At 44.2% G+C, this 15,018-nt stretch overlaps 1 protein-coding gene across 2 annotated transcripts; it reads right to left on the reverse strand.

Moving 5' to 3' along the window:
• Positions 1-836: 836 nt before the first annotated feature.
• On the reverse strand, positions 837-3,284 carry LOC120644459 (acetylajmalan esterase-like). 2 transcript variants are annotated; one of them, XM_039921089.1, is made up of 5 exons: positions 2,836-3,279; positions 2,527-2,739; positions 2,251-2,402; positions 1,448-1,725; positions 837-1,010 (listed from the first exon to the last, which is right to left on the reverse strand). In XM_039921089.1, exons 1-5 carry the CDS (start codon positions 3,104-3,106, stop codon positions 1,007-1,009), a joined length of 918 nt encoding a protein of 305 aa, XP_039777023.1. In that variant the 5' UTR covers positions 3,107-3,279; the 3' UTR covers positions 837-1,006. The 2 variants fall into 2 exon arrangements, with proteins under 2 accessions (XP_039777023.1, XP_039777022.1); XM_039921088.1 differs by lacking the exon at positions 837-1,010 and adding an exon at positions 1,018-1,331 and having other exon boundaries at positions 1,452-1,725; positions 2,836-3,284.
• Between the last annotated feature and the right edge of the window lie 11,734 nt (positions 3,285-15,018).

Here is a 15,018-nt window from a genome sequence, read left to right on the forward strand (position 1 = left end):
TTCATTTATAAGCATCGTACGTGAAAAAATTACGAAACCTACTCAACTTTTTACCACTACCTCCACATGTGATATAACGAGGTATTGACAAATCTCATAATTTTCAGACTTCATTTGCTTTTTTTTTTAATTTTAAAATCATTCGAACACATGTTCGTGGCCATGTTTTCTAGACAAGATGTTGAGAATTTCTTTTCATTTCACGTGTATGGCCTCAAACTGGGCTAAATAACATGAATATTATTTTTTACTCATTTTATTCTATTATTTGAATCACTTGCAGGTCAAACATGACTTGATACAAAAAATTGCTCGAAATGCAATTAATTAGTTATATATAGCAAAAAAAATTAAAAATGTACCCAATTTTAACTTGGGGTACTACATGTTGTATGTGGTGGGTAGAAAAAGTTTCGAGGTGAGAAGAGAAAAAAATTATAACTTTGCTGTGTGTCAAAAATAACACACGGTGAATTATTTACTTTGCCGTGTGCAAAAAAAAGCACACGACAAAGTCTTTGCTGTGTGTCAGCACACGGCAAAGCATGGATTTTGCCGTGTGTTTTTTTTTTGCCCGTGCGTTTTCGCTGTGGCACACGGTAAAGAGGCTCTTTGCCGTGTGCCCGACAAAAAGCACACGGCAAAGAGAGAGGCACACGGCATTCTAGCGATTTCCGGTAGTGAATGCTTGACTCTCTGTGAAAATTTTCACACATTGAAAGTACAGGCCCAATGGAACTCCAGGAGGTACAATCCATGTGCCTCATGGTAAGGTGGTAAAATTAGGTAAATAAGGCGAAATGATGAAGACAGAGGATGTAAACGCTAAGCCACAGGACCAAAGATAACAACGGACTGATAAATTCATGACTTGAATTACTATGACAAGGGATGTTTCTCACACTTGCTTTTGTCATGAACAGTACAAATATGTAGACGATTTTGCAGCGCGATGGCACATTAAACACATAAATTCTAACACAAATTCTAGACTCAGAGAAAACATTCACCTATCTAACGTACAAGAAGCCCAAAATGGAACTCTAGGAGAGGTGCAAGCTAAGCATGGTGCATGGATGAATGGCACGCTCTCTGTTAGCAACTCCAGATCTCTTGCACGGCATCAGCCGGTTGGGCGAACCCTTCCACGAGGAGGGACAGCGCGATGGCTCTGTATGCCTGCTGGATGAGGTGGATGCCATCCCAGCTGACGCGGCCCGCCGGGTTCGCGCACACGCTCGTGCCTGCCACGCCGCACATCAAGTTCATGTTGAAGTTGTACCCCACTCCTGCTCCGCAGCATGCCCGGAGAAGTGAGTCTTGCTCGAACCCTGCGACCGAGGACACGTGTTACCGCCTCTGATTAGACACACCTGTGCAGGCCGCTTTGAGATTCGGGCACAGGAGATCTGAGCCATGAATTCGTGCTGGGTTGCTGGTTGTCCACCTACCTAGGATGGAAGCATGATCAAGCAGGTGCATGAAGGCGCCATAGTAGTCGGCGTAGATGATGGTGACATCAGTGTTGGCCTTCCTCAGATCATCTATGCCTGCCTGGAGCTGCTCATTGTGGTGCTGGGCGAAGGCGTTGTAGCTCTTGAGGCAGCCCCTGTCGTCAAAGTCACCGGTGCCGGACAGTGAGAAGAGGGAGAGGTAGCTCGGCGAGCACCCGATCGGGAAGTTCCCCGGGATGATGATCTGGGTTGCTCCTAACTCAATCACCTCCTGCAGGTTCATTAAACAACAAAGAATAGCTTGGACATATCATTAATCCGCCACCTACCAACCTACTACTACTACGAACTCTGATCGGCGTTTCAAAAAATTTTAGCAGTCCCCTAAAGTAGCAGTCTCAGACACTAGAGTACTACGCAGAGCCCAAACGTTGACGTCTAGTGACTAGCGGTAACGACTGGCCCAAAAACATTTGAAGGATTTCAAACACTTTTTCGGTGAATTAGTGTGAAAATAACTGGGTATAATGAAAGACAGTCGAAACTGTGAGAAACTACACGAACTCCATTGTTTCAAGAGACATGACTAACTAAAAATTATCTCAGGGTTCCTTAATTATGAAATACTACCTCCATTATATAGTACATTCGTTAGTTCAACAATATTAGTGGATGGATGGAGTACTAGAAGGATTCTGCACAAGATAAACTACATTCCAATAAACAAGAAGACAATGTGGGTCGCACAGGTCGGAACTATTCTTTTTAAAAAAAAATAAACAAGAAGATAACTTGCCTTGGCGACGTCCATTATGGTCTTGATGACCTGAGGCACGTAGGTCTTCATGGTCTCGATGGACCTTATCCCCTGGAAGAAGCCGTAGTTGTAGTCGTTTCCCCCAATCTCCCCTACCAGGAACAGCGCTCCGGCGAGCTTCTTCCCGCAATCTGATCACGCTCAATAAATTTGCAGACACATTTCAATATTGGAGCAAGAATTTTAACAAAAGAATTCCAAGAATCTGAAACCTGCCCAATGCCCGATGGCACGCTCAGCTCCATGACGACTTACCTTCTTGTGAGCCGCAGGTGGCGTTGAGGTGCGACCTGAACCAGCCGAGCTGAGTGCTGAGCGGCACGCTCGCCGGCGGCATCATGACGCCGCCCTGCAGCAGGACGGCCCGGTCTAGCGCCGTGGCGCCAGCCACCGCGAAGTTGACGCCGCTGGCGAAGTCGGCGTCCTTGTCCATGTACGGGCTCACCAGAGACAAATTCAGCGCCATCGCTGCAAATAAAGTAATAAAAAAAAGCCATCGCCTGAGTAACTAGTTGCAACGCAAGCTCATCGTTGACGCCGGAAATGGGCGTATACGATACCAACCGAAGTAGTCGATGATGAGGAGGCCGTCGGAGCACCGGCCGGTGGGCTTCCGGATTGTCTGCCCGTACGGGTAGCTGCCGATGGAGGCGAAGAAACCCACGGGGCCCTCGCGCAGCAGGTTGCCCGTGTCCGCGATCGAGTCGCCGAAGCTGTAGATCGCGTCCACGGAGCACGCCGCCGCCGGCTCCACGACGAGCATCCGGAGCAGCAGGAGCAAGCTCAAAAGTGTCGGGCACGAGAGCTTGGCGTCCCGAGCTGCAGCAGCCGCCATGGCAGTGGTCAATAGCTAGGTCGTAGGCTAAGCAATGCAATCGAGAAGAAGCTAGCACACGATCGCATGCAACGATTTACTGGACGCAGTTATACTCTCGGGAGGATGCACGGATCGATGGGCAATCCATTTGGTTGGGAAAATTTTTGCAGTACCTCTAGTTGTGGATGTATACTGTTCGCAGGCCGCTTGAATTCAGAAAATGGTTTCTGGATTGGTTGGGTGGATACCCGTGAACAAGCTTGTTGGTGAACATTTGGTCAACCTAACGAACTACCCATTGATGACGAGAAAAGTGTTGGACCCTTTTCCAAGCTCATCAACATATATGAAATTACTTTTATTCTTCTTCGAACAATTGTCGGGTCTAAAAATAAATTTTCGTAAAAGTGAAATATTTTGCTTTGGTGAAGCAAAAGAATCAGAAATGCAATATGCCCAAATATTTGGTTGTGCATTAGGCTCTTACCTCTTTAGATATTTGGGAATCCCTATGCATTTTAGGAAACTAAGTAATAAGGATTGGAAGGTAGTAGAGGAAAGATTTGAGAAAAAATTAAGTGGCTAGAGTAAGCTATTAACTGTTGGGGTTCGGTTAGTATTGATTAATTCGGTATTATTAAGTCTCCCAATGTTTGTGATGTCCTTTTTTGAAGTTCTAAAAGGGGTCTTAAAGAAAATAGACTATTTCCAATCAAGATTTTTTTTGGCAAAATGATCAAGAAAAGATCAAATACCGGTTAGTAAAGTGGGGCATTGTTTGTCAGTCTAAAGAACATGGGGCATTGTTTGACAAAGTGGTTGGTTAAATTATGTAATGAAGATGGCATCTGGCAACAATTACTTAGGAATAAATACTTAAACATAAACCGATTGGTGAAGTGACAAAAAGGGCAACAGATTCTCACTTTTGGAAGAGTCTTATGAATATTAAGGATCAAATGATGCAATTGGGTAGATTTAAAGTTAATAATGGTGCACAGACACATTTCTGGGAAGACATTTGGATTGGGAATACTTCCCTCCAAAATAAGTTTCCATGCTTATATAAAATATTGTGCGTAAGAAACATGCAACAGTGACTCAAGTCTTATCAGCAAATCCATTAAATATATCTTTTAGGAGGTCTTTAGTTGGGAACAATTTGCAATGCTGGCGTAGAATTGTTGCTACTATTGTTGATATAATCTAGGAGAGCAACCTGACAAGTTTATTTGGTCCTTAGATTCAAAAGAAGTGTTCACAGTTAGATCAATATATGCTTTTCTAATAAATAATGGTATCCAGGTTTCACAAGACATTTGGCAGGCGGAACTTCCAATGAAAATAAAGGTATTTATGTGGCACTTGAATAGGGAGGTCATTCTGACAAAAGATAATTTAGCCAAACAAGAAATTGGTGAGGTAGTAAGAATCGCTCTTTCTGTAGCTTACAGGAAACAATCCATCATTTATTTTGTAAGTGCGCCTATGCTAGATTTTTATGGACTGCGGTACATATGCTATTTGGAATCCCTAGGCCGACAGATATCAGCGATATGTTTGATTGTTGGTCTAAAAGGGGCAGTTCTGAATACAATTCAAGTTTATTGATTGCGGCATCAACATTATGTTGGTCTCTGTGGATAACAAAGAATGAAATACTGTTTGATAAATGTAAGCCCAAATCATTTTTGCAGGTACTGTTCCAGGGAACCTGTGGGTGCAACTACAACAGCTTGAAGAGCGAAGACAAGAGTTAGAGAACACTTGTCGTTTCCTCGAGATTTCGAGTCTTCAGTTGTTCGCGTTGTCCGAATGGTTTTCCTCTTTTAGGATTTTGTCGGCTTGATTTACTTTCTCAAAGATGTGAACTAGTCTGCTTGTTGGTTTGCTTTGTGCTACGACTTGTGGTCTTGTGGTCTATGGCGTATGTGCCATGACGAGAACTTGAGTCTTGTAATAATATGGCCTGATTTCGTCTCTTGAGATGAATGAAGCCGGATAGACACTCTATCCTTTATCTAAAGAAATCAACATATATGCTCTGGGGCAAATATAGAGGAAGATTAAATATACACAAAACCCCTCGTACAATGGAGTAGATATAGAAAGGTTCACAGACATCTAACAATCCCCCATTCAAGCTCATGGCGGATCATGAACACTAATTAAGTTCGGACTTCGGAGACATACAACCAATGATGAGCTCTCATCTTGCCTTTGAAAAGTCTGCTAACTAAAGCTCTCAAGGTTGAAGAGTAACGTAATATCATCATCTTGTACCTTGCTCATGTGCGAGAAACATCAACAGCAATATGCTTAGCGAGTTGAAGCTTCACGGGATGAGGAATGTTGACAATAACAGTCTGACAAAAGAGGAGTTGACACATAAAACAAACACTAAAATCCTCAAGCAACCACCATACTAGGCAATCCCTGATAGGGATGAAACTGGTTGGAAACGATCGACGAAAGGCTCAACCACTTTCACTTTCACATTTTTTTCATCCGAAATGAAAACAATACAATATTATCGGAAATGAAAACGACATCGGTAATGCGGTAATTTTGGAAACGAAAATATACAGTCGAGGACACATCGAAAACAATCGAAACCATAGAGCACAACACTGACCATATGATTTGACATATTTCATACACAAGTACTAATTGTTAAGATATTAGTCCAAGTGTCAGTCCATCCATGACATGTATCTCATTTCATAATACTAAAATTTTAGACATTAATCCCGTCATCCATGAAACTATACATAGTCCCATGAATTCACGTCGCTAGGTTGTGATTTAGGGTTAGGATAAATGAGTCACGACTAACAAAAAATATAGATATGATATTCTAAAAGTATAGATAGCAGGGTGTGCTGGCATTGTATGTGAATACAGTATTTCTAACTGTAAAATATGGTAGAATACCGCAAAAATATGATATTTCTCGAAAACGGTCAGAAGATGCTCAAATCACTTTCGTTTTGATTTTCATATTCCTTTACCATTTTCATTTATTTGATAATTGTTTTCATTTTTGTTTAGCCTTAAAAGTAGGTAAAATCTCGAAAACAACATCGGAAACTACCATTTTTGTTTTCATCCCTAATCTCTGAGGTCAAAAGAGCCATAGCTTGCATGAACGAGAAATTGTTGTCTACTTAGTGTTCCCAGCATTGAGGGAACTACCAAGAAAAACACAGTAGGCAGAAATAGATCGGCGATAGAGGAATCACTAGTGCAAGTAGAATCAAATGTGCTTGAAAAAGCTGTAAAGAGTTGAAGTTGGGAAAAAAACAAACGGCGAAATGTCCTTGATCTTTTTGTTGCACACGTATCTTGAGTCATTTATGTGTGCATTTTTAGTTTCTTACAAGTTGTTGTCCTAGGGTCCTTAGTAGTGTAATATCTTGCCTAGAATGATGATGATCATACTAGTGTGCTTACCAATATCCAGGTTTGTTCCTGCTAATGAGCATTGCAACTAGATTTGGACTTGTAGATTGGCAATACGTAGAACTATAGGCTAATGTTGTTTTTCTTGTTTTAGAAACTTGAAAAAGTTCAATTCAACCACCTTCATAGCCATCGATCCATTCCGTTGGATGAAAAATTAGAAAGTTTCACATGGGCGCCTTATAGAAGGGAAGAGAGTTATTAGTATATATATTTTTTCGCCAATCTTTTTTTGATAAGAAATCAATGAATTTTCCTTTTGCACAAAATTTCAATAAAATAATTTAAGTTCTTCCCCACTCTTATATTTCGGTTTAATGATTATTGCAGTAACTTGAACAACATGAACCTTTTAGAGTTAGTTAACACTAAGGATGTGTTTGGCAGAGCTCCTAGAGCTAATTTCTCTGCTAAATCAAGACCATTAGGAACTCTGCCAAACATTTTTTTTAGAAAAAGGTGAGTCTCCGCTGATTCTCTGAAATACATCGGAGTTAAAAAAAAGTAGCTTCTCCTGATTTCGTGAAGTGACTCTCCATCTTCATTTTAAGAGTTTATATATGCTAGAAAATCAAAGCGAATCACTTTCTATCAGACCCAGGGCAGCGGGACTGCTCATAGGCATAGAATGTTGTAGAGTAAGGGATAGCGCATGGAATATACCTTACCTTATTGTAACTACTCATACAGAAGTAGGACTAGTCGAATAGAAGAAAACTACCTGATAGGCATGGGAAGGACTCCTGTAGTTCCCGACTAGGATTTTCCACGTAACGTTGTCCCCCCAGACTATATAAGGGCGGGCAGGGACCCCCTCCAAAACATACGCAACACAATCAATCTTGAAGGCAATACAAACAACCACACAGGATGTAGAGTATTACGCTCTGACGGCCTGATCCTGCCTGAATCTTTTATGTTCCTTGCACCATCGTGTTTCTAATCTCGGCGAGTCCCTACCTACAATTAATCTCCTCGGGAAACCCCTCGGAGAGCTTGGCGGCTAAACACCGACAGCTGGCATGCCAGGTAGGGGAGTTTGCTGGAGATCACCCGGTGAACTCGATAGCCAATTCCGACGACCCCAACTCTGTGCCGGCAGGCACAACTGTCGTCTTTGGTTCCTGGGTCTGCACCGCTATTGGAGCCTACCAACGTCACCACTGAATGTCAGCGATGACGTTCGCAGACGCCAAGGAGGTGGCAGGTATTTCATGAACCACAAATAAATCCGCAAGTGCACGGAATACCACTGTAGCATTTTACCCGGAAGTATACCGGGGTATCATTTATATTTCCACAGGGAAGGAGGTGAATGGAAGTACATAGGCTAGTTAATGAACTGATCTAGATTGGATATTCAATTGCATAAACAGGGGTAAGATAGATAACATGGTAGGAGGTAGTGTGACACACAAACTACCCTCAAAGATAAATAAACAAAAGATGCTATAGGCAGGGAGAAAGACAGAGTTAGAGCTCGAGTCAGATGTGCTAGGCTTGCTATATCTATGCTATCTTATGGTTAGATTGTCAAAGATTAAACTAGTACAATAGGGAGACCGCTTCTCTAGCTAACGGGAGAAGCCCGTTCACCTTGGCGGCTTTATGTACCTCCTACCCCCAATCCGAGCGTGGAGGATTACTAGGGCTCGGACATAGCTGTCACCACCTGCCGGCTACCTCACAATCCGTGGAAAAGGGTGACATCCAGCAACACTTATCTAGTCTAGACACCACGTCTACATTAGTAAGCAATACTTTAGCATCCCGCGCGGAGCCCCCACCCTCCGGATGGACAGACATCACACTAGAGCAAACATACGAATACTAGAACAGTTGACAGAGTTCTAAGACCAATATGTTAACCATCGCAAGCACAGGGCGATCATGTAATGCAAGCATCGAATGATAATGCAACCATATCACGAACCATATATCCGATAACTCAGAACATACTTCAAGCAGATATCGGTAACTATAGTCTAATTATATTACAAACGACCGAATATTATAAGAGAGAACTAGAGATGAACCCATACCAGAACTCCCGAGCAACTCCGGGAACTCGATAACTCCTAGACCTCTCCTAAACTCCACTAAACCTATAGGCTAAGCAAGATTGCACTTGAGGTAAGTGAGGTGAGGTGTAGTGTGTGTGTGTTCATACCTTACCCCTTCCCTTGTATTTATAGGAGGGAGCCACGGCCAAGATGCAGCCATTCCTCGCAGTACCGACATGGGGAGCCAGTGAGACGCCTCCACGTGGCTGAGCTAAGGCGGTGGGGCCCACTAGGCCGTTGGCCGACCAGGTGGTTGGCTGGCCACCCAGTGGCGCCAACCACCTCCAACTTCCTCCTGGTGGGCTTGTCTGGGCCTCCCCTTGTCTGAACACTGAGGTATGGTCTGTCCTAATTCGGTTTGGGTTGGTCTTTGGGCTTCACTTGGTCCATTTGAGTCTGAATCTGTGCTTTGATATTTTCTGTGATTTTCTGCCAGGACAAAGTGTGCTTGCAACCTGCATATTAATTCAAAAACAAGTCTTGCATATTTCTAAAGGTAAAGTGTGGTTTAGAGATTTATTTGAATAAAGATGCGTGTAAGAAATGCAAACTCTCATGATTTTCTGATCAAGTTGATGCCTAGAAATGGTCATTAGTGAGCATTAACAATCACCAACGGATCGGGTGGTTTCGATAGCCACCTGATCAACCCGAAGGAGCCAGAGACACGTCCGACCCCTCGACTTGACAATGTTCGCGACTTCGTTGACCAACTCGACGAGATACCACTTTCGATTCACGTCGAGAACACTATTCAACCCAAATCCCTCTCCCAACTCAAAGAGGATTTGCATCAATTACTCGAGCTCGAGGAGCAGGAAGCCACCGCCAACCAGGAATCACCCATCCTCGACAACAACCCTCAATTTTCTGATTTAATCAGAAATTACGTCCAAGACCTCAAATCCATCAAACGCCCAAGGATCACCAACACTGATCCACTCGACGGGGCAGATCGGATTTCCCAGAAGATCGCCGGATGCATTGAACTCGCTGAATCGACTCTCTGGCGCCGCAGCAGTAAGACCCACCATATGCCTGAAAGGACTAGCCCACGACATCGATCGGGTCGATGCAAAGCTCGCCGATTGCATTGGGTTAGCAGAAGAAACTCTCCGAGCAGGAAGCCTCATCAGCTCCAAAGAAACGAAACCACAACTTGATCAGGCCGGTGACATCTTTCCTAAAACCAATAGTGATGGTCCGGCTGATACCATCTCCTAAGAAATCATCCCAGAAATTCCGGATCCAACGCTAGAACTGCGATTTGCCAACTTTCTGGAAGAGCTAGAAACTCCTGATGACCTCGATAAATGGTCAGATGACATTGATCTAGTTATGGAAGGATTCCACAATTCTGACAAGATAGAAGAACTTTGGCAACAATCAAAGGACAAAAAACTATGGGATAATTTTTATCAAGCTCTGAAACACCTGAGAAGCATACCCCGTGCCATTCTCCGCAGGGCAGCACCTTCTCAGGCGGAGATCAGACTGACAATGATAGTGCATTCAGTTAGACTCATCAACGTGAAGCTTCAGACGAGGAGGATTCTCTTTACTCGCCTGAAGAACATGAAAACCTACAGAAGTACAGAGAGTACTTGAATGACATCACCTTCCAAGTAGAAGGAGGATGGCCACTCCCAGATACCCTGCCATATGATGAAAAGCTTCTTCGATAGACATTGGGGCTACCCCCTATTAAGGCTTCGACTTTGATCCAGACGAAAAGATCTCAACAAACATTGAAGAGACCTCGCAAGAGGTCCATGTTCCCGCCTTGACGGACTCAAACTCAAAAAAACAAACCAAAACTGATCGGACATCTGAGGGGAACAACCAGCGACTTGTTCGATTGGGCGATCCTTTTTGAGTGATCAGTTGGATGACTCCATCTCAATTGATGACTACATGAACTGATGGAATGGCTGGGTAACCCCCCTTCTAGATTCACCAACCCCCAATACAGATGCATCAAGACTCTCGTTCGAGTCGGAGGAGCAGCCGAAAAATCAATTGCTTCCGGATCCAAGTCAAGTCAATTCCAACTCAAACAAGGAGACCTACTTCTCCCAGGACTCGAATTCCACCCTAGTTATAAGAGTAACACCACAAGATAGGACGATGCATTGGGAAGAGCTGGGGCTCCATCGTTCTGTAGAGGCACTCTACCCTCAGATCGACGAGCTCCCATTCCAAGAAGGCACACCGATTGCCCCATCTGAAGACCATGACCCACAAGACAATGAAGACCTCTATAGAAAGATAATCACAGTGCGTATCTCGAAAATTCCTGATCAAGAAGATGATTCCTCGGAGCGAGTCATCCTCAGCAACTACAACTCCAACGACTTTGATGAGTACCTCTCTGACTACATGGATTCAAGCCCAGTAGCGACGACCAAAATCAAGACCAGCATCAGCCATGATCCTCCTTTTGTTCCACCAACTACCTTCAAATTGGAAGATGAGCAAAAGGAGATGGATCTCTACAAGCGCCGCAGGATCCTTAACCAGAAAAGGGCTCTACGTCGCAAATGCTTGACTACACAACGCCGCGGTGTTTCATTTGACTACTCCAATAGCGACCTCCGCAGCATGATCAACATTGGTTGTGATGCCCGTAATGTTATCATCTCCAGAAGACAAGAACATGAGGAGGTGGAGGCTTATAGCCCCACATCTAACTACCGCATCCCAGACGACTACCCGAGGCCACGTAAACGTCAACACCTCCATGACGACCATGAAGCAATCTCACGGGAAAATCTACACAAACGGCAGCAAGAAAAAGATGCTCTAGCTCAGGAGCGCTTCTACCAGTCCCTTCACGGACGGTGTAAGTAGCATCCTAAGAGCAACCACTCGATCGACATATGAATGCCGAACTCTCCGCAAGGCTTTAGGGGCACCGCCTCTCTAAAAAGCCCCATCACATAAGAGCGGTTCCACTCAGCATTACTATTTACCATACATTTCTTTCACCATTGCTCAGTGCAAATCACTCTGAGCAAGGGGTAGGTCTTAATTAAGAGTATTTTTGTTCAAGTCACAAGAACAACTTCTGTTACCATCTTGTACTCGAACCAATTGCAATATACAATTGATTTCCTTACAAATTGAATATTGTCTTTTCTTTTAACGCAACCTACGCTTGCCTCATAGTGTCTACCCGTATATCCAACCATACAAAGGAAAGGATTCAGATAAGTCCGTGTAGTTAAAAGGCCCTCGGCCTACATGATCATGAGGGATCCAACCTTGTTCTTGTAAAGGACTCTCTACCCGTATATCCAGCCTGTCAAAGGAAAGGATTCGAATGAGTCTGAGTAGTTAAAAGGCCCTCGCGCCTACATGATCCTGAGGGATCCAACCTTATCCTTGTAAAGGACTCTCTACCTATATATCCAACCTTTCAAAGGAAAGGATTCGGATAATTCCGACTAGTTAAAAGGCCCTCGCGCCTACATGATCCTGAGGGATCCAACCTTGTCCTTGTAAAGGACTCTCCACCCGTATATCCAACCTTTCAAAGGAAAGGATTCGGATAAGTTTGAGAAGTTAAAAGGCCCTCTCACCGACATGATCCTTAGGGATCCAACCTTGTCCTTGTAAAGGACTCTCTACCCGTATATCCAACCTTTCTAAGTAAATGATTCGAATAAGTCGAAGTAGTTAAAAGGCCGTTGAGCCTACATGATCATGAGGGATCCAATCTTGTCCTTGTAAAGGACTCTCTACCCGTATATCCAACCTTTCAAAGGAAAGGGTTCGGATAAGTCCGAGTACTTAAAAGGCCCTCGCGCCTACATGACCCCGAGGGATCCAACTTTGTCCTTGTAAAGGACTCTCTACTCGTATATCCAACCTTTCAAGGGAAAGGATTCGGATAAGTCCGAGTAGTTAAAAGGCCCTCACACCTACATGATCCTGAGGGATCCAACTTTGTCCTTGTAAAGGACTCTCTACCTGTATATCCAACCTTTCAAAAGAAAGGATTCAGATAAGTCCGAGTAGTTAAACGGCCCACGCGGCTACATGATCCTGAGGGATCCAACTCTGTCCTTCTAAAGGACATCTTACTCGTTCCTTCCCTTTGTTTGCCCTGCAAAGTAAGGAATAGGAACATTCAAGTAGTCGTAGGCTACCATGCCTGCCCGATCCAGAGGGATCTATCTCCATAAAGGACATCTTACTCGCTCCTTACCTTTCTTTGTCTTCAAAAGTAAAGGTATAGGAACAATCGAGTAGTTGCAGGTTCTCAGGCCCACACAACAAAAAACTATTCTTGTTCAAACACAAGATACATTACTCAAGTCCCTGACTTCTCCCTCAAACGAGCACGATTCAGGACTAATCGAGTAATCACGGGCCTTTACACCTACTCGATCCCGAGGGATCTACTCATGGTGTTTCTTATGCTCAATAGAATATAGATTCAGCAAGCGCACAGAATCAATGCTGTAACACTTCACCTTGGAATATTCTAGGGTATCATAATTTTCCTCAGGGAAGCACTATGGATAAAGAGTATCGAGGAATCGAATGAAAAACTTTACTAGAGATATCAACTGACTAACTTTGTGGGGGTAAGCCTGATAGATAGATAAGATAATGGCCAAGTGTTGACAGTCGTTAAGTGCGAAATATGACCGTCAACTATACTCATTTAAGAAGGAAAACTATACCTCTTACTCGCATATTTGTATCACTAACCTAGCTCCACAGTTGTTTTCGAGAATTTATGATTTCAGGAGCACAAGTCCGGAATAAGACGAAAACACAACGAATACGCAGACAGAAGTCACAGATGATTGTGTCCTGTGTAACATGAGCAAAGGAGGCTCACAAACTAGAGCAAACCGACCAACCAAGCCCCGGCACCGACCATAAGATATTAGGACCCACAGAGCAGTGAACTAGCGAAGGTTGGTGGAAAATGGCGCCAAGGGGGGGGGGGTCGGCCGATCCCACCTGGCAGCCTCCGAGGCTGAGTTTTGGCGGGAAGCTCGATCTTATCCTCCTAAGGTCGGTTAGGTATGTTTCCATGTATAGAGATGGTGGGAACTGACCTCTCAAGCTATAAAAGGGGCCTCCCACCACTCTCTCAACACACACCACTTGGAAGCCTCTCTCTCTACACTCTCTTGTGATTTGTACTCCTTAGGGTAGTGGAGCTAGGCTAGTACTTCATCTCCTTAGCGAATCTAGTTGTCCTCGGGGTTGGCGAGCAATCCTCGGCCTCTGGTATGGCTTTGTATTCCGACTTTCTTTATATTAATCATTCAGAGTTCGTTCTTGGTTATCTTGCTATGTTTGTAGATTGCTTAGCCTTGATCAATGCTTTATCAAGTTATATTAGTTGCATGCTTAGACCAGATGATCTGGGTAAGGATATCAGTTCGTTGTGCTTTCAGGCTTGCCTTAGCATCTTACCTGTCCATCCGAAGGGTGGGGGACCCGGGGGTGCTAGGGTAGTGACCTCATATGCGGGCATGGTGCCCGGGCATGCGGGATCCTTCGGATATGGTGGTGCTCCACGGTGTGACTGGGGTAGACTGCAGGTGGTGACAGCCCTGTCGGTCCGCCGGGAAGCTGCTTCTCGGTTAGCGTACTCCCCGACGTTCGGGTACGGTGTAGGAGTTCATGCAAAGATGAAACGGGACTGGATGTTCTCCAGTGCGGGTCATTCTCCCCGATGTCCCTAATTTCCCTGCACCTGCAGCTCTAAGCAACGCAGCTAACACTAACATGATTAGTATAACAGGAATCTTTGCCTATGCTCCCACTATCCTTAGGATTGCTTGTTATTTCTTTATCCTTATGCTCCCACTTCTACAATCGTTGCCCCCCGAGTCTTGACCAAGAAAAGGAAGATGATCATAAGGCGAGTGATCAAGAAACCAGCACCAGCATCCCCAAGTCCATCAGAATCCAACACCAACCAGGTAACTCATCTTTTTAAAACCCCTTTTTTATTTCGTATACGCATACTCCGGTTGACTGTAGTTCTATGTTTAGGATGCAGCTGAAGACATCCCCAATGTAGAAAGCCCGGATCAACATGAGATGGCTGCAACTCCTGATGCCCTGTCGGACGCAAGTGAGGAACAAGCCGATGTAGTAGATGCTCTTGACGTCAACACCAGCTCTGATAGGACGATTGCTCCTGAACCGCCCAACACTTCTTCTTCAGAACAGGTAACATTACAAAACCAATTCTGAACCAGCCGATAACTCCATAAATGCATCTTGCACTAACTCCAGATATGCCCATAGAGTTTCGATATTTCAGGTTTGCTTTCCTTTGACCCTGAATCAATGGGCCTGACTACCCCTGGAGCAGAAACATCTTCTCTGCAACAATCGGCTAACTTGGCACATCAGCTTCAACTTATCAAG

Source organism: Panicum virgatum, chromosome 8K, assembly GCF_016808335.1.
Source record: "Panicum virgatum strain AP13 chromosome 8K, P.virgatum_v5, whole genome shotgun sequence".
NCBI classification, from domain to species: Eukaryota; Viridiplantae; Streptophyta; class Magnoliopsida; order Poales; family Poaceae; genus Panicum; species Panicum virgatum.

Coding starts and splice junctions, on each gene's coding strand:
- LOC120644459 (XM_039921088.1), bottom strand. CDS start 3,106: ATGGCGGCTGCTGCAGCTCGGGACGCCAAGCTCTCGTGCCCGACACTT. Junction 2,740..2,835: donor CCTCATCATCGACTACTTCG/GTTGGTATCGTA, acceptor CTTTATTTGCAG/CGATGGCGCTGAATTTGTCT. Junction 1,726..2,250: donor CCATAATGGACGTCGCCAAG/GCAAGTTATCTT, acceptor ATGAACCTGCAG/GAGGTGATTGAGTTAGGAGC.